This window comes from Hypanus sabinus, chromosome 11 (genome assembly GCF_030144855.1).
Source record: "Hypanus sabinus isolate sHypSab1 chromosome 11, sHypSab1.hap1, whole genome shotgun sequence".
Lineage (NCBI taxonomy): Eukaryota > Metazoa > Chordata > Chondrichthyes > Myliobatiformes > Dasyatidae > Hypanus > Hypanus sabinus.
In genome coordinates this window covers 5,935,732-5,962,422 of record NC_082716.1, presented here as the reverse complement: position 1 = coordinate 5,962,422, position 26,691 = coordinate 5,935,732, and the positions used below count along the sequence as shown (strand labels likewise).

The following is a 26,691-nucleotide window of genomic DNA, read 5'->3' as shown; positions in this document are numbered from 1 at the left end:
GCATTTTGTGTTTTTATTTAATTATTTTATATTATAATGTTACTAATAGCAAGATTATGGGACAGGCCTGCCAGGTTGTCTTTACAGAGATGGAAACAGCCAGTGCTCATTGAGAGAATTCTCCAAGGAACAAGGCTTGTTTAGTTGCTTGTGGTGTTCCATGTTCCTGTGCCGAGTATGCGAGAATGGCACATTCGTGTCAGAATGTATGGTGACACTTACAGGTTGCCCTCAACACATCCTTGGGTGTGTTGGTTGTGAACAAACAACTCATTTCACTGTATATTGTGATGTACGTGTGAGTTGAAATCTTGGAAATGCTGCAATGTGCCTCAGCCAGAGATCATGTTCCCAGGTCTCAGTGCAACAACGCAAGAGACCAAGGACAGAAAGATGTTCTAAATCATTGGCGCTGATTAAACTGAAACAACTTGTCTGCAAGATTTTAGCTTTCCCCCCCATGGTTCATCAGGTACATAATTTACCGAAACACAGAGCCAGACATCAGTCAAAACATCTAAAGCTGTGCACGAGGCAACAATAAAGTTGTGCACTGCATCTGCTGGGAACATATTTATTGTTATCCCATCCTTCAAAGACTAAAAATTACATTTAAAACAGAGCCTCAATATATAAATATGTATCTTAAAAAACTTCATTATACTTCTCTCCGAACATTTTACAAGGACCTGATTAAAGTTGAGCAACTGTGGCCTATAGTACTGGTTTGACATGTGCAAAATTTCTTCAGGCCTCAGATACTATCCCAAGTGTTGTGATGGTTCACATTACTTCAACTAATCAAAATCAAAAGCTTTTTTTTGAAGATTAAAAAATGCCTCTATATAAAATCAATAGCAAAACAGAAATAATCAAAAACTATAATTCAGCCCCAACTTAAGGAAACCTAGTATATCAATGGAAGTTCATAAAAAGTCATCCGGGATTCTTGATCTACAACAGTTGCCACTCAACATACAAAGTGCTGCCTGAAGAAAGCTCTAGTAGTCCAATTGTCACCACGATGGGTATAAATGCAAGTGCATTACTCCAAGGACCCTGGACCGTATTGCAGAATCTGAACTAATAGTTTTGAGACTTTTCCACCAGTCATTTGAGACTGGGTTCATTTGCAGATTGAAGTAAATTTTCATCCGAGTCCCCTTCATCCTGAGAATGGTTCCAAATGGACCCTTTGAAAAGTGAGAGATCAGGGCCTGCCTTTGAGGGGCTCCTCCACTTCTCATGAGAGATTCCGTTACTGCTCCTGGTCACTTCAGAACTCCTTTTTGGTACGTGTCTCAAGCTGGAAATAAAATGAAAACTATTATTAGAAGGTATTCCCGTATTTAGGCCAAATATGAGCAAAATCACAGTAGATTCTGAAAAAATATTTTAATGCAGTTATATTATTAGGTGGCAGGATGGAGATATGTCTCTACCAAAGGAGGTACAAGGTACTCCTTCCCTCTGCTAGCCTGCAGTGACCGTTTTTGCAAGGTGTACCACCTGGTTAGACCCCCTGATTTGGGTCACGTGAAGCCATGGGATCAGGTGGTCGACGGTCATATGAGCAACTGGTACATATCACAAGTCCTGGCGATGTGACCACGGACACCAAGCAGACAACCTCTGAAGAGTATTGATAATGGCTGGGGTCACCCGTCTTGTAAAGACACTGCCCAGAAGAAAGCAATGGCAACCCACCTTTGAAGAAAAAGTTGCCAGAACATCGCCCATGTCATTTAACACTGCATAATGAATATTATTGCATTGCTGCAGTAGAAACACAATGAAATAAAGCATATGCAAAGCACTTAACTTTTCTCAGCTTAATGAAAGGCACTATTCAGTGTGTTACCTCTCTCCCTCCCTACTAAGATTTTGTGTTTTTTTTAAAACAAAGATAATCAAACCACAGTAGGTCTATATATAGTCAATGGCAGGGTATCGACAAGTGTTGTGGAACACAGGGACCTGCTAGTACAAGTGCAGAGTTTATTGAAAGGTGCTGTGTAAGTAGACAGGTAGGTAACCAGTCATTCAGCATGTTGGCCTTCAGTGTGGACAGTGAGTTTAGAAGCACGGACAATATATTGTAGTTAAACAAATCACATTTCGAGTACTCAGTGCTGTTTTAGTTACCCCGTTAAAGGAAAGACATTGTCAAGATGGAGAGGGTACAAGGATCCTGCTGGACAGGAGGGCCTGAGCTATAGAGAGAGATTGGCACAATGGATCTTTATTCCTTGGAGTGCAGGAGAGTGAGGGGGGACCTCATAGAAGTTTATAAAATCATGTGGGGTCTGGATCAGGTGGACGGTCACAGTATATTCCCCAGGGTTGGGGAGTTCAAAACTAGAAGGCACAGATACAAAAGAAGAGAGATTTAACAGAGCTGAAATGCAACTTCTTTCACTGAGCGTAATGAGTAGCTGGAATGAGCTGTCAGAAGAAGTGGTCGAGGCAGAAACAATTTAACATTTAAAAGGCATTTTGTGGGTACATGGAGGAGAGGTGCTTGGATGGTTATGGGCCAAATACAAAGGCAACTGGGACTAGCAGGGAGGATGCTGAGGTCAGCATGGTCCAGCTGGGGTGAAGGGGCCAAGCAAGTATCCATCATAGTTGCCTTTGAGAGGTGGTGGTGAGCTGCCTTCATGAACTGCTGCACTCTGAGATGTGGGGTATACACATGATGCTGTAAAAATAAAGATTTGCTTTGTCACATGTACATCAAAACATAATGAAATGTATCATTTGTGTTAATGATTAACACAATCCAAGGACGTGCTGAGGGCAGCCTACATAACATGCCCACAACTCACTAAATCTAACCTGTTCACCTTTGAAATATGGGAGGAAACTGCAGTTCCTACGGGAAACCCATGTGGTCATGGGGAGAATGCACAAATTCCTTACAGATGTCCGTGGAAATTGAAACCTGATTGCTGATGTTGTAAAGAGTTATGCTAACCCCTGGACTACCGTGGTGTGCTCATATAGCGTACTTCTTAGAAGGAAATTCAGGTAGTGTTCCTGTTCTCCTTGGCATTGCAGAAGGTTGAGATCATGGGTTTGGGCAGTACAAGCAGAGTAAACTGCAGTTACGCTCTGCGGCTACTGTGCGTCAGTGTTGGACCGATTGCATGTCCAAGGTGAGGGGCTGCGTACCAAGCATGTGCCCAATCACGCTGAGCAACAGAGTTGTCAGATGTGCACTTATTCAGGGAGGAGAGGGGGGACGGGGTGTGACAGGGTAGCTCTTCAGCACCAGCAACGCAGGTTCCATTCCCAGCGGCATCTGTAAGATCATGTGGATTTCCACCGGGTGCTCCTGCTTCCTCCCACAGTCCAAAGGTTAGGTGACGGTAAGTAGGCTGTGGGAATTCCACGTTGGCACTAGAAGTGTGGTGCCTCCAGCACAATCCTTGGATTTTGTTGGTTGTTGACATAAATGACATATCTCGCCATGTTTTGATATATATGTGACAGAGTAAACATTTGTACTCAAGAGACACTGGCTCTCTCCGGAGGCCAAGTTAGAATTTAACTGCCTGTGAGAAGGTGGTGAGCTGTAGCTCCTGAAGTATAGAGTACACAAAAATGCACAGAATATTTCTTCATGCTCTGAATTGAGCTTTGTCTATTGTGAAGAGGTCAGGAGAGTCAAGAGGCAAGAATTCAACAATGTATAGCTCGCCTCTGATCTTTATGATAGTGTAATGCTTTATAATGTCAGCAATCAGGGTTCAACTAGATGCCACGGTCACATAGCAGTTAGCACAACACTAACAGCTCAGGGCATTAGGAATTCAGAGTTCAAATCTGATGTCACCTGTAAGGAGTTTGTATGTTTTCTCTGAGACAGCGTGGGTTTCCTCCCACATTCCAAATACATATGGGCTAGCAACGGTTTGCAAATTGTGAGCATGGATGTCGATGCGAGAAGCAGTGACACTTGTGACCTGATCACAGCAGATATTAAGGATGCATTGGTCACCAACCCATGGACAGTTCATTGTCTGTTTCAATGTACATGTGACAGATAAAGCTCTTCTTTATCGTTAGTATGGGACTGTTGAAACTATAAAGAAATTAGCTACTTAGCATGAATTAGTATAAATATTCAGTGTTATACCATTTTAACAAGTATTAATGCAATTTCAAGTTCCTGGATGTCAAGATCTCTGAGTATCTAACCTGGTCCCAACATATGGATGCAGTTATAAAGAAGGCAAGACAGCAGCTATACTCCATTAGGAGTTTGAAGAGATTCGGCATGTCAACAAAAACACTCAAAAACTTCTATAAATGTACTGTGGAGAGCATTCTGACAGGCTGCATCACTGTCTGTTATGGAGGGGCTACTGCACAGGACCGAAAGAAGCTGCAGAAGTTTGTAAATCTAGTCAGCTCCATCTTGGGCACTAGCCTACAAAGTACCCAGGACATCTTTAGGGAGTGGTGTCTCAGAAAGGCAGCGTCCATTATTAAGGAACTCCAGCACCCATGGCATGAACTTTTCTCACTGTTACCATCAGGTAGGGGGTACAGAAGCCTGAAGATACACACTCTGCGATTTAGGAACAGCTTCTTGCACTCCGCCATACAATTCCTAGATGGACATTGAATCTTTGGACATTACCTCACTTTTAAAAAAATATACAGTATTTCTGTTTTTGCACATTTAAAATCTATTCAATATACATATACTGTAACTGACTTGTTTATTTATTAGTTTTTCCTCTACTAGATTATATATTGCATTGAACTGCTGCTGCTAAGTTAACAAATTTCACGTCACATTCTGGTGATAATAAACCTGATACTGATTCTAGAGAAAGTGGGTGAGGTGGGTACAACGGTTGGATAGGTGCATGGATTGGAAAGCTGAGGAAGGTTATAGGCCAAGTGACAGCAAATGGAACTAGCTTAGATGGGGCATCTTGGTCAGCATGGACCAGTGGGCCAAAGGGACTGTTTACCTACTGTATGACTGACTCATTAAGCAAAACAGCGGGCAGGAAGAATCCCTTTTGAAATAAGAGACTTGGACCAGCTGGACAATAGTAATACCCAAGTTAGGCTGCTATTTATTAATTACAGCTCAGTGTTCAACACCATCATACCTGTAACCCATGCTTTTGAATCTCCCTCTGTAATTGTATGCTTAACTTCCTCATCCTGGGCCCAAAATATTGACGTAATTACAGACAATGTGACCTACCAAATCACCTCCAACTCCTAATGAAATACAGCCAAAGAGTCTAGCAAATTTCTACAGATGTAGCATTCTAACCAGTTGCATCACTATCAGGTATGGACAAGGGGCACAGGATTGGAAAAAGCTACAGAAAATTGCAAAATGAGCCAGCACATGGGTACTAGCCTCCTTAAGATTGAAATGAGCCTGAAGATATACATTCAATGTTTTAAGAACAGCTTCCACTCCTCCACCATCAAATTTCTGAATGGACAATAAACCGATGTACATTACCTCACTTTTTCACTACTTAAGTTATTATATACTGTATTGTGTGAAAGTCTTGGACAGAGAGTCATTGACAAGTACAGTACAGAAACAGGCCCTTTGGCCCATCTAGTCCAAAACTATTTAAACTACCTACTCCCATCAACATGCACCAGACCACAGCCCTCCGTATCCCCACTATCCATGTACCTATCCAAACTTCTCTTAAATGTTGAAATCAAGCGTACATGCACCACTTGTGCTGGCAGCTCATCCACATTCTCACGGCCCTCTGAGTGAAGAAATTTCCCCTCATGTTCCCCTTAAACTTCTTACCTTTCACTCTTAAGCCATGACCTCTGATTATAGTCCCACCCAATCTCAGTGGAAATGGATTGCTTGCTTGCATTTATCCCTCATAATTTTGTACATCTCTATCAAATCTCCTCTCAATCTTCTATGTTCTGAAGAATACAGTCCAAACTTATTCAATCTTTTCCTAGAAGCCAGTTCCTCCTGAACCAGCAACATCCTTGTAAATTTTCTCTGTACTTTCAACCTTGTTTACATCTTGACCAAAATTGCACACCATATTCCATATTATGCCTCACCAATGTCGTATACAACTTCAACGCAAGATCCTATCTTCTGTACTCAATATATTGATTTATAAAGGCCAATATGCCAAAGCTTTTTTTTTTTACAACCTTATCAATCTGTGACACAGCTTACAACAAATTATGAACCTTTATTTCCAGATCCCTTTGTTCATCTACACTCTTCAGTGTCCTACCATTTACTGTGCAAGACCTTTCCTGGTTAGTCTTACCGAAGTGCAACTCCTCGCACTTGTCTGTATTAAATTTCATCTGCCATTTTTCAGCCCATTGTTCCAGCTGGCTCAGATCTCTCTGTAAGCCATGATATAGTCTACCTTGCTCAATCTTAGTCACAAATAAAAGAAAATATGCAGATGCTAGAAATCCAAGCAGCACATACAAAATATTGAAGGAACTCAGCAGGCTAGGCAGCATCTATGGAAAAAGAGTAGTCGACGTTTTGGGCAGAGACCCTTCAGCAGCTTGCTGCCTGGCCTGCCGAGTTCCTTCCAGTCTGCGTGTATCCCTCAAATTTGCTGATCCAGTTTAACCACATTGTCATCTATATCAGTGATCTGAATGATAAACAACAACAGATCCAGCACTGATCCCTGCAGCACACCACTAGTCAAAAGCCTCCAGTCAGAGAGGCAACCATGTACCATCACTCTGGCTTCTCCCACAAAGCCAACGGCTTATCAAATTTACTACCTCATCTTGAACGCCAAGTGATTGAACTTTCTTGACCAACCTCTCATGCAGGACCTTGTCAAATACCTTGCTGAAATAAAGTCCATGCCTTACTTCATCCACTTTCCAGGTAACTTCCTTGAAAAATATAAGATTGGTTAGATATGACCTACCACATTGGAAGCCATGCTGACCATCTTTGATCAGTCCATGTCTGTCCAAATACTCATATGTCCAATCCCTTAGAATACCTTCCAATAACTTTCCCCACAACTGATGTCAGACTCACCAGCCTAAGATTTCCTGGTTTATATTTGAAAATATCAGAACATTAGCTCTCCTCCAATGCTCTGGTACCCTCCTGTCACCAAGGATGGTTTAAATACCCCTGCTAGGACCTGAGCAATTTCTGCACTTGCCTCCAGAAGGCTCTGAGGGAATACCTTGTCAGGCCCTGGGGATTTTATTTACCCTGATTTGCTTCAGAACAGCAAACACCTCCTCCTCTGTAATCTGTACAGGACCCATGAAATTGATGCCACTTTGCTGCACTTCTATAGACTCTGTGTCCGTCTCCTGAGTTAATACAGGTACAAAGAATGCATTTAAGATCTTCCTCATCTGTTGTCACTCCACACATGGATTCTCATTCTGATCTTCCAGAGGATCAATTTTGTCCCTTGCAATCCTTTTACTCTTAAAATATCTGTAGAATCCTTTAGGATTCTCTTGTCTGCTAGGGCAATTTCATGTCTTCTTTTATCCCTTCTGTTTCTTTAAGTGTTTTCTTGCATTTCTTATACTCTATCAGCACTTCATTTGTTCCTATCCACCTGTATTTGCTATGCACTTCCTCAATATCTCGTGAAAAGCAAGGTTCCCTACTCATTATCTTTACCTTCATTCTGACTAGCACGTGCAAGCCTTGCACTCTCAAGATTTCACTTTTTGAAGGCCTCCTACTTACCAATTACACCATTGCCAGAAAACAGTCTGTCCCAATCCACACTGGCTAGATCACTTCTGATACCATCAAAATTGGTTTTTGACCAATTTAGAATCTCAACACACGGATCAACTAATCTTTTTTGCATATACAATTCTGATTTAGATCATGATTTATTGTATTGCTGTTACCAATTTTATTTTCTGCAGATTTTCTCAAAATGCAATGTGTTCCTTTAATTAGATTGTACAATCGTGCATTTCATTTTTTAAAAATAGTAACTCAGTTGATTAAGTTCGGCTTATTGTAATAGTCAATTGGATTGTTAATATCTAGTCCAATAAGATGCCCCAGAACATTCTAGAGAATTTCCGGGAGGGTGGGGGAGGAGGGAAGGAAGAGCCATTTTCTGGAGAGAGTGCAGGAGTTTTTGAGGAAGAAGGAAAATGGAAATGGATGGCAATCACATCTGAAGAACATGAATTCACTTGGAACAACAGGTACTGCTTTCAGAAAATCTTAATGCAAACAATGGGCTCACAGAATGTACAGATAACTTTTAGTTAGCTAGTTATCACACAACCTTGGAGAAAGTTCAAGACACTTAGTCCAAACAAAGCATAAGTAAATATCCAAGGACAGTGTTTCAAGTGGAATTGTTCAGTACCATGAGTAAACAGAGTGAAGCAAACCTAGATTGACTACACAACAATGAGCTCCAATGATTATGTACATATAATAAGCTAATTTTATGTGTAATGGATTATTTCCTTTATTGTGTTTGTTATAGTTGAAAATACTTCGTCAATGCAATTTTAATCTAAGCTTATGTTAGTGCGAGTTAAATCATTGCTTTCTGGCGAACAGTAAATTTGCATGATGATCAGTGTTCATTCAGGTTACAATCCTTCTTTCCCTTAAAGCAACATTCAAACTTTTATGTTTTGTATTGACCAAAATCATATTTACCCTAGACGTGTTTATTTATTGGAAATAGCTTTCTCATCATTATTCCCATGTATTGTCCAGTAATGTTGCTGTTAGCTTGCATTCACAGTAATAGTCAACTCATTATGTGCCCAAGGTGTGAGGGTTACAAATATTTACTTTGAAACTAATGGCACTGTGATCACTAAAGGGCAAAGTTCCCCTACACAAACCTCTGTCACCTGCCCAGTCTCATTTCCTAATAGGAGATCAAATATTACATTCTTGGGACTTCTACATGCTGATTAAGGAATGCTTCCTGAACACAAACTCTATTCCATCTAGCCCCTTTACATTATGGGAGTCCCAGTCAACATGTGGAAAGTTGAAATTCACCTACTGTAACAATCTTACATTTCTTGCAACAGTCTGCAATCCTTCTATCAATTTGCTCCTGGTCTGTAATATAGCCCTATTAACATGGTCATATCTTTCCTACTTCTCAGTTCCATCCATAAATAACACTTCATTAGACAAGTTCTCCAGTCTATCCTGATGGAGCACTGCCATGATATTTTTCCTGACCAGCAACGCCACCCCCTCCTCCTTTAATCCCTCCCACTGTCAGAACCCCAGAATGTTGAGCACCAGTCCTGTCCCTCTTACAATCAAGTCTCACTAATGGCTACAGCATCATAAATCCATAATTCAGTCCTGATGAAGGGTCTTGACCCAAAACATCAACAGTTTACTCTTTTCCATAGATGCTGCTTGGCCTGCAAGTTTCTCCAACATTGATGCTGGATTTCCAGCATCTGCAGATATTCTTGACATAATTCTATGTGTTGACCCATGTCGAACTCATCTGCCTTTCCTACGATACTTCTTGCACTGAAATAGATGCAGCTCAGGGCAATAAAGAAATAATCTAGGGTGCTAAGACTTTTGCACATTACTGTAGTAATTTTATGTATTACACTGTACTGCTGCCTCAAAAAAAACAAATTTCATGACATATGTGAGGAATGATAAACGTGAATCTGATATAGGTCTCTATTGTGGACCGAAAGTGGGAAGATGACAGGGAGAAAGAAATCATGGTTGGGAAAAAGGGATGGAATGGGATGCACCAGAGTGACATTCTGTAATGATCAATAAAGCAATTGCTTGGAATCAAAAGACCTTGTCTGTTGTCTCAGGACTGAGTGCGCCTGCACCTACGTCACCCGTGGGGGGGGGGGTCCCGACACTCCTCCTCTGCCACCTGTCCCACACCCCACCTGCAGCACTTCACCCTCACCATTCTCAACATCCTTTGCTCCAGTTTACAAACTCACTCTGTTCCACACTGCCAAGTACAGCACTGTGCAAAACCCTAGCTTTTCATGTTCCCTTAAACATTTCACTTTTCACACTTAACCCATGACCTCTAGTTCTAGTCTCAACCAACCTTAGTGGTAAAAGCCTGCCTGCAAAAGGAGGGATGGGAAGGGAGCTAGCAAATGCACCCCATTAAAAACCCAAAGCTACAGAATCGCTAATAGAAACCCCAAAGACCTCATCTCTGGGACAGAAAAGACCATAAGACATAGGAGCAGAATTAGGCCATTTTGCCTACTGAGTCTGCTCTGCCATTCAATCATGGCTGATCCTTTTCTCCCCCTCCTCAATCCCACTCCCTGGCCTTCTCCCCATGAACTTTGATGCAGCGTCCAATCAAAAACTTATCAAGCTCTGCCTTAAGTACACCCAATGACCTGGCCTCCACAGCTGTCTGTGGTAATAAGTTCCAAATTCACCACCCTCTGGCTAAAGAAATTTCTCCACATTTGTTTTAAATGGATGTCCATCTACCCTGAGGCTGTACCCTCTTGTCCTAGATTCTATCACCACAAGAAACATCCTTTTCCCATCTTCTCTCTCTGGGCCTTTCAACAGTTGAAAGGTTTCAATGAGATACCTCCTCACCCTTCAAAATTCCAATGAGTACAGACCCAGAGCTATTAATCTTCCTCACATGATAACCCTTTCATTCTCGTATTTATCCTTGTGAACCTCCTCTGAACGCTCTCCAATGCCAGCATGTCTCTTCTGAGGGGAGCATCCCACAACTGTTCACAATACTTAAGGAGAGGCCTCACCAGTTACCTTATAAAGCCTAAGCATCATATCCCCGCTCTTATATGTTAGATCTCTTAAAATGGATGCTAACATTGCATTTGCCTTTCTCGCCACTGACTCTACCTGCAAGTTAAACTTCAGGGTATTCTACACAAGGACTCCTAAGTCGCTTTGCATCTCAGATTTTTGGATTTTTCTCCCTGTTTAGGAAATAGTTTGCACATTTATTTCTACTACCAAAGTGCATGACCATGCATTTTCCAACACTGTATTTCATTTGCCACCTTTTTGCCCATTCTTCTAATATGTCCAAGTCCTGCAGCCTACCCATTTCCTCAATACTACTTCTCCTTTCAACAATCTTCAAATAATCTGCAAACTTAGGAAAAAAGCCATCTATTCCATCATCTAAATCATTTATATACAGCATAAAAAGAAGCGGTCCCAACACTGACCCCTGTGAAACACCTCCAGTCACTGGCGGCCAACCAGACAAGGATCCTTTTACTCCCACTTGCTGCCCCCTATCAATGAGCCAATGCTCCAACCATGCTAGTAAATTTCCTGAAATACCATGGGCTCTTAACTTGGTAAGCAGCCTCATGTGTGGCACCTTGACAAAGGCTTGTTGAAAGTCCAAATGTACAACATCCACTGTATCCCCTTTATTGATCCTACTTGTAATCCTTCAAAGAATTGCAACAGGTTTGACAGGCTTGATTTTCCCTTAAGGAAACCATGCTGACTTTGTCCTATGTCACCAAGTACTCCATAACCTCATCCTTAACAACAGACTCCAACATCTTCCAACCACCGGGGTCAGGCTAACTGGTCTAAAATTTCCTTTCTGCTGCCTTCCTCCTTTCTTAAAGAGTGGAGTGACATTTGCAATTTTCCAGTTCTCTGGCACCATGCTAGAGTCCACTGATTTTTGAAAGATCACTACTGCCTCCACAATCTCTACCGCTAACTTTTTCAAAACCTTAGAGTGCACTTCATCTGGTCTGGGTGATTCACATACCTTTGCGTCTTTCAGCTTTTTGAGCACCTTCTCCTTTATAATAGTAACTGCACTCACTTCTCTTCCATCACACCCTTCAACATCTGGCACACTGCTAGTGTCTTCCACAGTGATGAAAAAGATCTTCACTGATGGACTACACTTGGGGACAACTTGAAGGATGGGTCCAGGTCACAGGACTCTGGCAAGCTGCTTTCAGCAGCCTATGCCCCAGTAGGGGTGACAGACTTGAGAGAGAAGAGATTCATCCTATCTATACCCTCAAAAGAATTTTGCTACACACCTCGAGCCTGGACTGAGACATCCTTTTCTACCAGATTCTGCAGTTGTGGCACTCTTCAATGAAGGAAATTTGGTATTTCTTGGAGTTTCCTGTGTAGTACTATTAGATCCAAAGCAAGCTGGCATATTTGGCTGCATCTGTACTCTGCGTTTCTCTTGTTCTGGACCTGGAAGATATTTAATGTGTTATCATTAGATACATTTAGTAAATTATTTATTATTGTCACATATCAAGGTACAGTGAAAATCTTGTCTTGCATCCAGATCAAATCTTTACGTGGTCCATTGAAGTACTGTGTTTAAAGTGGTGGCAAGGTAGTACAGCAATGAGCATAGTGTTATTACAGTGCAAGAGAGTCAGGTTCTGTTCCCATTGCTACATTCTCCTCATGACTGTATGGGTTTCTTCTGGGTGCTCTGGTGTCCCCCAACATTCCAAAGATGCATAGGTCAGTAGGTTAATTACCCTAATGTTAGTACAATGGCAGAGACCCATGTTCAGTTCCCAATGGTTTCAGTAAAGAGTTGCAGACTAGTCCCATGACTGCATGGGTTTCTTAGGGATGCTGCTGTTACCCCCCCACCCCCCCACGTTCCAAAGATGTACAGGTCAGTAGGTTAATTAGCCACATGGGTACAATTGGGAGGCACTGGCTTGTTGGGCTGAAAGGGCCTGTTACTGTAATGTATCTTTAAATAAAAATACAAGGGAAAACAATAACAGAATACAAAATATTTACAGTTACAGAGCAAGGACAGTGCATGCAGTCAATGATGTGCAAGGACATAACGAAATGGAATGGGAGGTCGAGAGCCTATCTTATTAGTCATTATTAACAAATGCCAAATGTTGTGAAAATTTCTGTTTTGCAGCAGCAATACAAAAAATTACTGAATTACAATAGTATAGATAAATCATACAAAAGGAATAAAAGTAGTGAAACACTGTTTATGGGCCATTCAGGAATCTGATGGTGGAGGAAAAGACCCACACTGAATGTTCCCAGAACATTGAGTGTGGGTCTTCAGCTTCTGTACCTCATGTGTACTCCAGCTTAAAGGGTCCCTTCATTCCAAACAGGAAATCTCAAATAATCTTTATAATAAGATCATTTGAGAAGGAGCTCTGGGGGGCAGAATCAATACAAAAATGACAAAGCTGCAAACCACAAAAGGCTGGAAATACTCAGCAGGTTAGGCCACGTTTGTGGAGGGGGGAGAAAAACAAAGTTAAATTTGTAAGCATGTACTACCAGGCTCATGGATAGCCTCTATTCTGCTATTACCATACTAGTGAATGATTTCTATTATACTAATACAGTCTCTTGACCTCACAGGCTACCTCATCATGGCCTTGCACGTTATTATCCACCTGCACTGCACTGTCTCTATACTTAATTCTGCATTCTATTGTTTTACCTTTGTACTACTTTGACACACTGCTGTAATTAAATACTTTGCATGCATGATAGGCAAAACAAAGTTTTTCACTATACATTGGTACATGTTCTAGAATAGTGTATGACCAGATGGCAGAGCCTCAGAAATGGACGTCCCTTGCAGAACAGAGACAAGGATTCAAAGTACATTTGTTATCAAACTAGTTCTTTAGCCAGAGGGTTGTGAATCTGTGGAATTCATTGCTACAGACGGCTGTGGAGACCAAGTTACTGGGTATATTTAAAACGGATATTGATAAGGCTTTTCATTTGTCAAGGCATCAAAGGTTATGGGAAGAATGAGTTGAGGGGGGAAATAAATCAGCCATGACTGAATGGTGGAGTGGACTCAATGGGCCAAATGTATGCCTTATGGTCTTATGTTACAATAATAAAACAATTTACCAATTAATTTTAGATAGATTTAAGGCCAGTTAACTCCTCCCACGGATATCTGATGAGTATTTCTGTCTGATTTTGTTTGAAATGCTGGGAGATATATATTTATGCAGAGAGTTTTAAATCTTTACTATGTGGACCGGACTGGATTAACTTTGGAACATTTCAAAGAAATAGCTCAGGACTAATCTGTGAATCAGACCGGAGAAGATGATTAGCTCCAGTCATCATATTGCAAGACAAATGAAGCCAACAAGACCAAAATGGAGACATAATTTGCCAACAACTGCTCAAGTACTGGTTACATAGTTACAAAACTCACTAATAGACAAGGCACTGTGTGGTTTCATTATTTTTGGCCTTTTGCTCTCCACAAAAGGAGTCATGTTCAAGAACTGTTGCTTCAACCACATCGCTCGGTCATCCTCGAAGGCCTTCCTCTGCAGACAGAAACATACAAAGCCATAAATCAGATGCTGGAAACCCAGGGTAACAGACAAATTGCTGGAAGAACTCAGCAGGTCAGACATCATCTATGGAAGGGACAGACAGTCAAATTTCATGCTGAGACCCTTCCTCAGAACTAAGTTCTAAAACCAAGAATCACTCATCAGAATCACAAAATATCTTTTCTGGATCTATCAAATCATAGTTCTGACAACTAGTAACATGAGCATGCACCACAAAGTACTCTACAACTATATTTAATGGTTCACCAATATAAAATTACTGGCTGGAGTTTAGAAGAATAAGGAATCTCTTTGAAACATTTTGAATATTGAAAGGCCTAGAGTGAACATGCAGAGGATGCTTTCTATAGTGGGCGAGTCTAGGACCAGACAGCCCAGCCTCAGAATAGAGAGACATCTATTTAGAATAGAGAAGAGAAGGAATTTCTTTAGCCAGAGAGTGGTGAACCATTGCCATTGATGACTGTGGTTTAAAGCAGAGGTTGATGGATTAGTAAGGGTGTTAAAGGTTCCAGGGAGAAGGCAGGAGAATTGCACATTTGTACAGAATCACCACACAATTTGTACTAGTTACAACCTGCAGTGATCATAGCTCTAGAAACTATGCCATTAGAACCACCTGTGTATTAGACAATAATCTAAATAACACATCTTTCTCCATTTCACATTGCACTGACCTTCTATACTACAATTTCAGATTATTAATTCTGTCGGATTTGGAAAGAAACTTATTTTCACTCTTTCATGGTGACAAATCCATGCTCCCAATTGACTGAAGAGTCATAATTTTGTACCTTTTTGAAGGTTTGCTCCAATCTTCTACTAAGGACCCAAATTCTATACTATGGGGCTACACAGATAGCACAACACTTTACCAGCTTTAAGACCAGGGCTCAATTCCTGCTACAGTCTGCAAGGAATTTGCACATTCTCCCTGTGACCACATGGATTTCCTCTGGGTGTTCTGGTTTGTTCCCATATTCCAAAGATGTATGTGTAAGGTTTAGTGAATCATGGGTATACTATGTTGGCACTGGAACCATGGCAACGCTTGCAGACTGCCCCCAAACACATTCCCAATGCAAGCAAACATTTTTCACTCTATATTTCAATATACATGGGACAAATTAAGCCAAATCATTTTTTATCTTAATTTTTAAAAATTTTGCTTTATTTTGTCTTTAGGATGACCAGGCTAATTCAGAGAACAGAACCAAATGTAATGTTAAATAGCTACCTCATGACCGAGTCTAATGGCTGCTTCTGTAAAGTTCCTCCTCTCTTTCTCAAAATTTTTTTTCTGCTCATTAAACAATCTCCACTCTTCTTTCAGCTGTTCCTTTTCATCCAGCAAGTAGCAGTCCCGCAAAAGTACAGCTGTTTCATCGTCACACTGTGTACTAAACTGTTGCTTTGCAAAGAAAAGACAAAGAGTCAAATCTGAAAAATGACTAGTTTTTTTAGCTTATTAATGTGAATTTAATACCTCTGAAAAGGATCAAAAGGAGGTCAAGAGCATAAGGTAATGTTGCACAGAGAAAGGGAAGAGGGAGGTGATGGGCAGGTGAGGAGAAGAGAAAGGGCAAGAGGGAAGCCAGACTGAGAAATGGAAAAAGGGAGAAGGGGAGGGAGCAGAAATTACTGGAAGTTAGAGAAATTGATGTTCATTGCATCAGGTTGGAGGCTACCCAGACGGTATAAGCGGTGTTGCTCCTCACCCTGAGTGCGGCAGTAGAAGAGGCATGGACTAACATGTTGAATTGTAAAGTCAAATTGAAATGGGTGGCGAGTGGGAAATCCTCCCTTTTGTGGAGGATGGAGCAGAGGTGCTCAACAAAGCACTCCCCCAATCTGCGTCAGGTCTCACCGATGTAGAGGAGGCTGCACCAGGAGCACCAGACACATTAGTTAGCTGGTCTCCAAATCTGAATCACATTTCACCGATGTAGGAGAAGCCACATCAGGAGCACAAAACCATTGACAGACTCGTGTGAAGTGATGACTCACTGGGAAGGACTGCTGGGGGCCCTGAATGGAGGTGAGGGAGGAGATGTAGGGGCAGATGCAGCACTTGTCACTCTTGCAGGGATAAGCAGCAGAACAAAACAAAAAGGCAAAACACAATAGAGAACACCAATCTGCGCCCATTATCAGGAAGGTGGGGTTAGAGAACTGTTTCAAACTATCACATCAATTTAAACTCCATTGTAAAATAAATTGCTCAACAAAACCATCTACAGAAGTTGCAGCAAATAACAGTATCTGGCATTTAAACTGTTCTGAACTCCTCCAACAAATGCAGGAGTTTCAATATAAATATGAGATTTTGCAGATGCTGAAGATCCTGACCAACACACATTTTAAATATACATGTTATTATGAATGTCTCCCACAAATGAAAAATGCTAACTGAGGCAGGCATTTACAAGTTCAAACATTATAAACCAGGAGATTCTATGATCCAAATGGTGCAGCCTCAGAATATAGGGCTGTGCCTTTACTGTGTTGAGCAGTATTTCTTCAGCCAGTGGTTGGTGAATCCTTGGTATTTGTTGCTGCATGCGGCTGAGGAGGCCAAGTCATTGGATGTATTTAAGGTGGAAATTGATAGGCTCTTGACTGGTAAAGGGCAAGGCTTATGGGGAGAAAACTGGAGAATGGGCTTGGGAAAAAAAGTCACCATCACTGAATGGGGTAGCCAATTAGATAGGATGAATAGTCAAATTCTGTTCTATATCTTATGGTCTTGTGTGTATGTCAGGAATCGGATGCACTCAAGATAATGAAACTGTGTATGAACATAAACAGTTACTAACCCAGTAAAACAGATTGAGAAAGTTAATAAGTTCTTTCAGGAAGTATCAGCTAAGTGTTCGCCTTTGTCTGTTTCTGTATAGTTGTTTTTTTGGAAATGCTATGTATACCACGGATGGTCCCATGCTCAGCTATGAAAGGAGGTTTGGACATGCAACTAGCAACCCCATCCTGTAGAACTCCAGAGCTACAGAATCACCAGAGACCTCATCTCTGGAAGGGGATGAATCTTCACTTAGAAGACATATCAAATCTTGTGGTGAAAGCAGAAGCCACAGGGCCGATCAATCTTCTTTCAGCCTAGGACTGAGGACTCTGGCAAGCTGCTGTTGACAGCCCAAGCCCCAGTAGTGATGATTGCTTAAGAAAAATGTATATTGTTCCTGTAAATACGTGCAGAATATCTTAGGGTTGTATATGGTATTACATACTTTGAACTTAAGTGGATAGAGGGAAACCAGTTTTCATAAAACTAAGATCTGAGCAGAGTGTTGGAGATAATACATCTGGAGGAATAAAAATTTGGCTAACCATAGTCAATGCAGGGATGAACGGGCTATTTTCTGCAGGGCAACCTGTAACTGTTCCTGAGTGCCACAGGAATCTGCGCTAAGACCATGACTGGTTATATTAAAGCATTAATACTTTACGTGAACCATTCCAGGAACTATCAGGCTGATATAAAACAGAAACACCACAAGTGAAAAAGAGTAATCCATTTCTGCATTGTATATTCCATAAAAGTTAAATAAGTCCATAAGACATTGGAGCAGAATTAGGCCATTCTGCTCGGCCATTCCATTATGGTTGATAGTATTTGCCCTCAGATTGTGTTGCTCATTGATACAAATGATGCATTTCACTGTATGTTTTGATGTGTGACAAATTAAACTAATCTTTAAAAAAATTATCTCAAGAAGAGAATCAAACCACAGCAGTGTTGAGACACGAAATGCTGTGGATAAAGTAGCTCTAATGTGATCCTGACCATAGTGCTGTCTGGTTATTCGCATGTTTTCCCAAGCTATACTCTACATGTTAATTCATGGGGAGTTATTGGAAATACGAGACTGAAAAAAAAATTAAAGGCTAGTGGTTTACAGGAAATGAAAAGCATCCATATTCTAAAAGATGAAAGATGATCTTTTATTTGTCACATGTACATTGAAACACCAAGACATGTAGTGAAATGTGTTGTTTATGTCAATGAGCAACACATTCTGAGGTGGTGCTGGGGCAGCCCACAAGTGTCACCATGCGTCCGGTGCCAACACAGCATGCCCACAACATACTAATGCTAACCCATACATCATTGGAATGTAAGAGGAAACCAGAGTGGCCAGAGGAAACCCACAAGGTCACAGGGAGAACATAGGAACTGCTTACTGACAGCAGTGGGAATTGAACCCAGGTTGTTGACACAGTGAAGTGTTACTCTACCAATACTCTACTGTGCCACTTAATACTCAAGTGTCAGGAGTGGATCATTGATTCCCACTCTAAGGTTGAACTCTAGGACACCATACCAGGTCTGATACGAGTGCAGTATTTGGTCACAGATGTTTAACCTAACAACATTCATTGTCACGTCCACAAAATTTACTGTTAAAGATGGAAATCCTACCTGTAGCAAGTGTTGTTGGGCTTTGATCACATCCCGGCACTGCTGAATTTCATCCTTCAATTCCTCCATTTCCTGCTCATGATCTTCTTTGCTGATCACTTCGTCATCTTTCAGAAAACTGGACTTCAAGGTGGCTGCAACAACAGAAACTCAGCCAATCAACAGTGCCAGGGTCAGGGTGATTAAAGGATTCCCATGTAATACGTCTTTCCTTCAAACTATCCACGAACCCAAACATTCCTTCCAGGTGAAGCAGCAATTTATTCACATGGCTTTGCATCTACTTATTCATAAATGGTCTCCTCCACAAACTCAAACGCAGATCTGCTGACTGCTTTGTAAATCTCTAGTCCTCCAGGGTGGTCCTGAGCTTTCTGTAGATGACGATTTCAATTCATTAGACCAGGGGTTCCAAATCTGGAGTCCACGGACACCTTGCTTAATGCTATTGGTCCATGGTATAAAAAAAGATTGTGAACCCCTGCATTAGACCCCAAGATAACAAGATATAGAATCAGAATGAGGCCATTCAGCACATCAAGTCTGCTCTGCTCTTCTATTATGGTTGATTTATTATCCCTCTCAAGCTTATTCTACTGCCTTTTTCCCGTAACCTTTCACACCATGACTGATCAACCTCTAATTTAAACATACCCAATGAATTAGTCTCCACAGCCACCTGCAGCAATGAATTCCACAGATCCACCACCCTCTATCTAAAGATATTCCTCCCTATTCTTATTCAAAATGAATGTCCCTCTATTCTGAGACCGTGTCCTTTGGCCCTAGACTCCCCCATTATGAGAAACATCCTCTCCACATCCACTCTATCTACACCTTTCAGTATTCAAAAGGTTTCAATGAGATCCCCCCTCTTATTCTTCTGAACTCCAGCAAGATTCTTATCAAACACTTTTCATATGTTAAACATTTTATTCCCAAATCATTCTCCTGAATCTCCTCTGGACCCTCTCCAAAGTCTGCACGTCCTTTTTTAGATAAGGGGACCAAAACTGTCATAATACTCCACATGGTCTGACCAATACTTTAAAACCTCAGCATTACATCCTTGCTTTTATATTCTAGTCCTCCTGAAAAGAATGCTAACTTTGCATTTGCCTTCTGCACCACCGACTCAACCTGCAAGTTAACCTTAGGGAATCATGAATGGGGAAATCCTTTGCACCTCTGATTTTTGAATTTGCTCCTTTTTAGGAAATAGTCTACAGCTTTGTACGCCATCCCACTTCTTTGACTGACGCAACAGAGCCCCATTCAAGCCTGAGGAACAACACCTTGTCTCTGAACACTTGTAATCTTCTGGACTCCATTCAAATTCACTTTTGGACAAGTCACTTCATCCACATCATAAATCGAGAATTTTATTTTTTTGCTGCTCTGTCCAGCTGGCCACATTTCACTGCCCTTCTCTTAGCAACAAGATTTTAAATGGTATACTTATTCATTTCATCTCACCCTATCAGAAATGTTTATTCTGTTCTACCGATACATCCCCAAAATTTCACTATTTGTGAAAAATACACTCAGAGGTCACATTATTAGGTGCACTTGTACATCTGATGGTTAATGCAAATATCTAAATCAGCCAATCATGTGGCAGCAACTCAATGAATAAAAGCATGCAGACATGGTCAAGAGGCTCAGTTGTTATTCAGACCAAACTTCAGAATGGGGAAGAAATGTGATCTAAGTAACTTTGACCATGGAATGATTATTGGTGCCAGACGGGGTGGTTTGAGTATCTCAGAATCCGTTGATCTCCTGGGATTTTCATGTCTAACAGTTTTTACTTTTTATTATTTTTTTTAGACAAAAGGTGTGCACATGCTGGCATATGCTATTTACTTACTTTTACAAATAACCCATAATACATTATGTCAACAACAAAATGCTAATCAAAGAATATAATCAAATATTATTGAAATATTAAATACAGGTACACAACAGATGTAAATAAAAACAAAAGTGGCTGAAAACACCTTGTTAATGAGAAAGCACCGAGGTGAATGGCCAGGCTGGTTCACGCTGACTGCAACTCAAATAACCACGTTACAACAGTGGTGTGCAGAGAGCATCTCAGAACACACAACACGTTGAACCTTGAGGTGGATGGGCTACTCTAGCAGACCAGAAACAGACATTTAGTGACCACTTTATGAGGTGCAGGAGGTACAATTGGCCTGGGTGTGGCTTGCTTTCTGTTTTCTCCTCTCTGGAAGAGTTCAAGTAAATTTATTATCGAAGTTCATTTATGTCACCATACAACAACCTGAGATTCCTTTTTTTGCAGGCATTCATAGTAAATACAAAGAAACAGAATAGAATCAATGTAAAAACACACATGACAGAAACAGACAAGCAACCAAGGTGCAAAAAAATAAGTTGTCCAAATACATAAAAAGAAAAGAAAAACAAAAAAGCAATAAATATCAACACAAAATGTAGAAGGGTTCTTTGACCCGAAACCTTAACTGTTTCTCCTTCCACAATGGCTACCTGACCTGTTAAGAATTTCAAGCATTTTCCACATTTATTTAAAACAAACCATCTCTAACATTTGTAAACGAGTGACCAGTAAAGTGTTACAAATAGTGAATATAGTCTAGGTTTAAGGAACAAACTAGAACTAGAGGTCATGGGTTAAGGGTGAAAGGTGAAATGTTTAGGAGAACATGAGGGGAAAATTCTTCATTCATAGGGTGGTGGTGAGAGTGTGGAACGAACTGCTAACGGAAGTGGTGGACGCGGGTTTGACGCGGGATCAGATAGGTACATAGATGGGAGGGGTATGAAGGCTATGCTCCAGATGCGGGTCAATGAGAATAGGCAGAATAACAGTTCAGCTTATACTAAATTGGGCCAAAGTACCAGCTTCTATGCTGTAATGCTCTATAACTCTCTTGCCTTTTAACTAACCCCTTACCCATTTTATTTACAGGTACAGATACAGCACGAAATAGGCCCTTCGAGTTGCACCACCTCAGAAACCCTGATTTAACCCGAACCAAATCACAAGATAATTTACAATGACCAATTAACCTACCCAGCAAGTTTGGACTGTGGAAGGAAACTGGAACACCCAGTGGAAACCCTTGCATTCCTCATGGAGGACACACAATGTCTCTTTACAGAGGACACCCGAATTGAACTCCAACACCTCAAGTTGTAATAGTGGCATGCTAACCCATACATAACAAATCCCTGCAGAGGATACGCGAACTGTAGTGATCTCTGTTCAAACGACGTCTACTCAAATTTTCTGAAAAGGAATATATTTAAAATAAAATCCTGCAGGTAACTTAATGTATGAGAAACAGTAACGAAAAAGTGCCCAGCCTGCCAGAGCATCTCATCAGAAAACTGACCAAAGATATTGAACTTTTTCAACAGGAAAGAGAATCCTTATTCTTATAGTCAGTTGCAAAACTTGAGAATAACTTGACCAAATAGAAAGCATCTTTTCATTGCTTTCCAAGGGTTTCTGTTGGAAAGAACATGAGAACGAGGAGAAGGTACCCCTCAAGTCTCACCAACACCTTATACAATATCAACATAGCATCCCAACACGTGTACTCAGTACTCATGAAGGCCAACATGTGATGCCACTTACAAGGAATAATGGATCTGTATTCCCAGATATCCGTTAGTTTGGAATCAACTATTATTACCATTTTTCTCCCCCCAAAACTCATTAACCTCGACCTCAAATCAGGAAGCTGTCTTCAGCTGTACTATCATATACAGATTAGGCTAACCTTGTGAGTCCAATTTTTCCACATGGCTTTTCAGCATTCTCCACTGTTGCCGAATGCTGTTTGTCAGTTGTTCCCGCACCTCATCACACGACAGCTCCAAACTGTTTTCCTTATTTGACTCATGAGAATCCTCTTCATTGTCTGACCCGGGCTGTCAAATCAAAATCACTTCTTAGGTGACAGAAATTAAAGCATCTACAGAGTTGGCTTCAAAGTCAATGTCAAGATTATCATATGCACATGTGTAATAAAAATTTACTTGCAGCAGCAGTACAGGTACACAACAGAAATAAAGCATTCACAAGAAATAATTAAACAAATTATACAAGAACATGTTTGAGACAAAGGTTGGTGAGACAAGAACTAGAGATCATAGGTTAAGCACAAAAAGTGAAATATTTAAGGGGAATTTCATCACTAAGAGGGTGGTCGAGAGTGCAGAATGAGCTACCTGCTGAAGTGGTGGATACGGGTTCAATTGCAACATGCAAGAGAAGTTTGGAAAGATACATGGATGGGAGAGGTATGGAGAGCTATAGTCCTGGTGCAGATCAATGGGATTAAGCAGATTAATAGATTGGCCATGGAATAGATGGGTTGAAGGGCCTACTTGTGTGAGGTATAGTTCTAAAAAAATTAGTCCATTCTAGAGCAAGTGGTTATAGTGTTGCTATATTGAGGTAGTAACTAGCGCTTTGTTGGTTCAGTAACCAAATGGATGAATCAAGTACCACATGTTCCCCATCTCCACCACTGATAATTGAACTCCAATGTAACTTGAACTAATTCTAAACCATTACTAATAATTGACAGCTATGAAATCAAATTGTCAATTAGAATGGCAAACAGCAACAGGTGCTTGTTTGACATTTACATTTTAATTTTAGTTTATCCAATAAGATCAAACTATTAAAATAGAATTACATTGAAAAAATGTAATTGTTCAGATTACACTTTCAGAGAAATGTATTGTTCAGAGAAACCCGAGCAATAAAAAAAAGGAGAATGAATTTAAGGGATATATTATGAAGTTGCTTCCTGCAGAAAGGCATGTGTGATTCAGAGTCAGAATATCCAAATTCAAGCCCACCATTAAATGCTTAAAATTATTTATACCCACCAGAAGGTGAGGCATTCAAATTTGTTAGAGGTATAAAAAATTATGAGGGGTATTGATAGGGTAACTGCAGGCAGGACTTTCCCACTGAGGTTGGGTGAGGCTGCAACTAGAGGTCATGCGTTTAGGGTGAAAGGCAAGATGTGTTAAAGGGAAGCTTGAGGGGGAACTTCTTCATTCAGAGAGTGGTAAAAGTGTGGAACCCACTGCCAGTGGAAGTTTTGGATTTCAACTTTCAAGAGAAGTTTGGACAAGTACATGGATGGGAGGGGTACAGAGAGCTATGGTCCAGGTGGAGTTCAATGTAACTAGGCAGAGACCAGTCTAGCATGGACTGGATGGGCTAAAGTGCCCGTTTTAATGTTGTAGAGCCCTATGACTACTGGGAATTAAAAGGCAACAATACCAGTAAAGGCACTAGTACCATCCAGTTGCAAGTGGAAGCAAGTCCAAAAGGGTTCCTGAGGAAGAAAAGAATATTGACCAGGTCACAGGATATTCTTAAGATAAAACCCTGGGATCTCTTACACCAGATTTGAGAGAGCATAGAAGCTTCCTTTCAGTGTCCTCTCAAGGGGATGAGATTTCTAATAGATCACAGGACATTACTTTACAAACATCCTGCTGCATTATAATTACACTTTTCAAATTGATATTTATCTAGAACACAGCAGCTTGGTAAAAGAAACTTGCAGCCCAACGAGCCCATGCCATCCAGTTACACCCATGTGACCAATTAACCTAACCACAGTCTTTTGAATGTGGGAGGAAACTGGAGCACCCAGAGGAAATCCATGTAGTCACAGGAAGAACATACAAATTCCTTGCAGACATCAGCAATAATTGAACCTGGATTGCTGTCACTGTAATAGTGTTATGCTGTCTTGAGGTTTAAACTGAAAATAGCATTTCATGGCTGTTGAAATCTGAACATGTCCCCAATTTTTAGACCAGATGTTCCGATTAATGGCACAGCAATTTAATTGTTCAGCCACCACCTCGCATTTCATTTTATCTTTACCTAGCAAAGATTTCAAATTATATTTGGATAGGATTAAACCTTTCAGAATGCAGAAAATGACACTGTATCGTAAATCAACAGCTGAACAAGGGAATAAAAGTGCTACGATCCACAATAAGACATCAACAAAAATAATATTGTGAAACTCACTATACCACTGCTATCTTCCAGTGGCTCTTTTGGCCTCTGCTTTCTACGATTAAGTATGGACATCATTTCTTTCTTCATCTGTTGGAGAACTTGTTTCAGTTCAATGTTTTCCACCATGAGTTCTTTATGATGTCTTTCATAGTTATTGATAAGGACTTTGTACATCTCCTCTTCATTCCTGCAGTTTTGAGAGAGAACATTGGGAAAAATTATACAATACACATAAAACACTGGAGGAACTCAGCAAATCTATGGGAGGGAATAAATATTTGACCCTTCATCAGGACTGGAAAGAAAGGGGGCAGAAGCCAGAATGGGAAGGCGGGGGTAGGGGAAGTAGTACAAGATGGAGGTGATAGGTGAGACCAGGTAAGGTAGAAGGTGAGTGGGCAAGAGAGGAGGGATGAAGCATGAAACTGGGAGGGGATAGGTGAGATGGCTGAAGAAAGTATCTAAAAGGAGAAAGCAGTTGACCATTGAAGTAAGGGAAGGAGGAGGGAACCATAATGAGGAATGGAAAACTGAAGGCAGCAGGTAGAAATTATCAGAATTTACAGAAATCGAAGTATTGTACTACAACACTGAAATCAAATGGAGATATGGAAATATGCTTTCTGAGTTAAAAAAACAAACATGTAAGATCTTTATTTAACTAAACAATACCTGGCTTCTGTTTTGCCAGTTCGCCAAGCACTCCGTCGGCCATCTGAACGCCCCACATAATTAAGGATGTCAATGCCTATTGTAAACAAAAGGTGGATTGTATGTATTAATGAATAATTTGTTAACATGGAAACATTTAACTATATACGATTATACACGAAAATCAACAGACTGAAGTCTCTATTAGTATTGGTTTATTATTGATATTTTTCTTCCCAGATATAAAGCACATGCTTACCATCAGCTCAAAGACAGTTTCAACCCACTGTTTTAAGAACAATAAATAGACCTTTTGTACGATAAGACAGACTCGATCTCACAATCTACATCATTCTGATCTTACATTTTATTGTCTGCCTGCATAACACTTTCAGAATATAGTAATACTATCTTCTGTTATTGTTTCCCCTTGTACTACCTCAATGCACCATGTGAAAGGAACGTACCCACTCTGGCATGTAAAGTCATCTCTAGCGGAGTGAGCGGAAGTGATCAACAGTAAGATCCAATGACCAGGAAGGTGGTTCTGCAACGCTTTGTGGAGAGCACAGGGCATGACAAGGCATAGTAGTAGTCATGGTCATCCAATGCAGCTAAGCAAAGCCCCAGCTGTGAGGACTACTCGTACCACTGGACCTAGACTTCGGCAGTCAAGAGAGTGGAATGGCTTTTCCACTTTAAAAACTCTCCGACACCAGTCTCCTGTCATTGGAAATGATGAACAGCCAATCACCTCAATACACTGATGTGATGAGTTGATATTATGGATCGGCAAGTCAAACAAAGCTTTTCACTGTACCTCAGTACACACACCAGTAACAAGCCATTTTACAAAGAGGAAAGCAAGTCCTTTTCCCCCTAAACTATCATGTTTTTGTTTTATTTGCAAGCTTTGTATTTTAATCAGCATGTTATTTAACAATTTTATTTCTATTTTTTTAAAAAGTCTATGCATTTATTTTTTGAAATCTCTTGAGATTCAATGATAGTTTTTTCAGATATTAACAGAAAGAAATGAGGATTAGTTCACGTAGGTTGTACAGAGGTGGAAGTACAGGAACAAGGGGCCAAATGGTCTATTCCTGCTTCTAGATTATATATTGTTACATTAGTATTGTTTCCATTCTATGCGATCTGCCCTACAGAGAACAATAAAAAC

General features: G+C 40.6%; 1 protein-coding gene across 3 annotated transcripts in view; it reads right to left on the bottom strand.

The window, feature by feature from the left end:
• Positions 1 to 560: 560 nt before the first annotated feature.
• The window catches only part of ssx2ipa (synovial sarcoma, X breakpoint 2 interacting protein a), a 100,570-nt gene continuing 74,439 nt past the window's right edge, over positions 561 to 26,691 (bottom strand). The window contains exons 7-14 of one of the 3 annotated variants that reach the window (XM_059983725.1): positions 25,533 to 25,608; positions 24,870 to 25,047; positions 22,582 to 22,732; positions 18,806 to 18,939; positions 15,605 to 15,778; positions 14,220 to 14,337; positions 12,061 to 12,226; positions 561 to 1,306 (exon numbers count right to left, since the gene is read on the bottom strand). In XM_059983725.1, the coding sequence (XP_059839708.1) occupies positions 1,111 to 1,306; positions 12,061 to 12,226; positions 14,220 to 14,337; positions 15,605 to 15,778; positions 18,806 to 18,939; positions 22,582 to 22,732; positions 24,870 to 25,047; positions 25,533 to 25,608 (1,193 nt within the window). In that variant the 3' untranslated portion in view covers positions 561 to 1,110. The remainder of the gene's footprint in view (positions 1,307 to 12,060; positions 12,227 to 14,219; positions 14,338 to 15,604; positions 15,779 to 18,805; positions 18,940 to 22,581; positions 22,733 to 24,869; positions 25,048 to 25,532; positions 25,609 to 26,691) is intronic. The other 2 variants (XM_059983726.1, XM_059983727.1) reach the window with 2 other exon arrangements.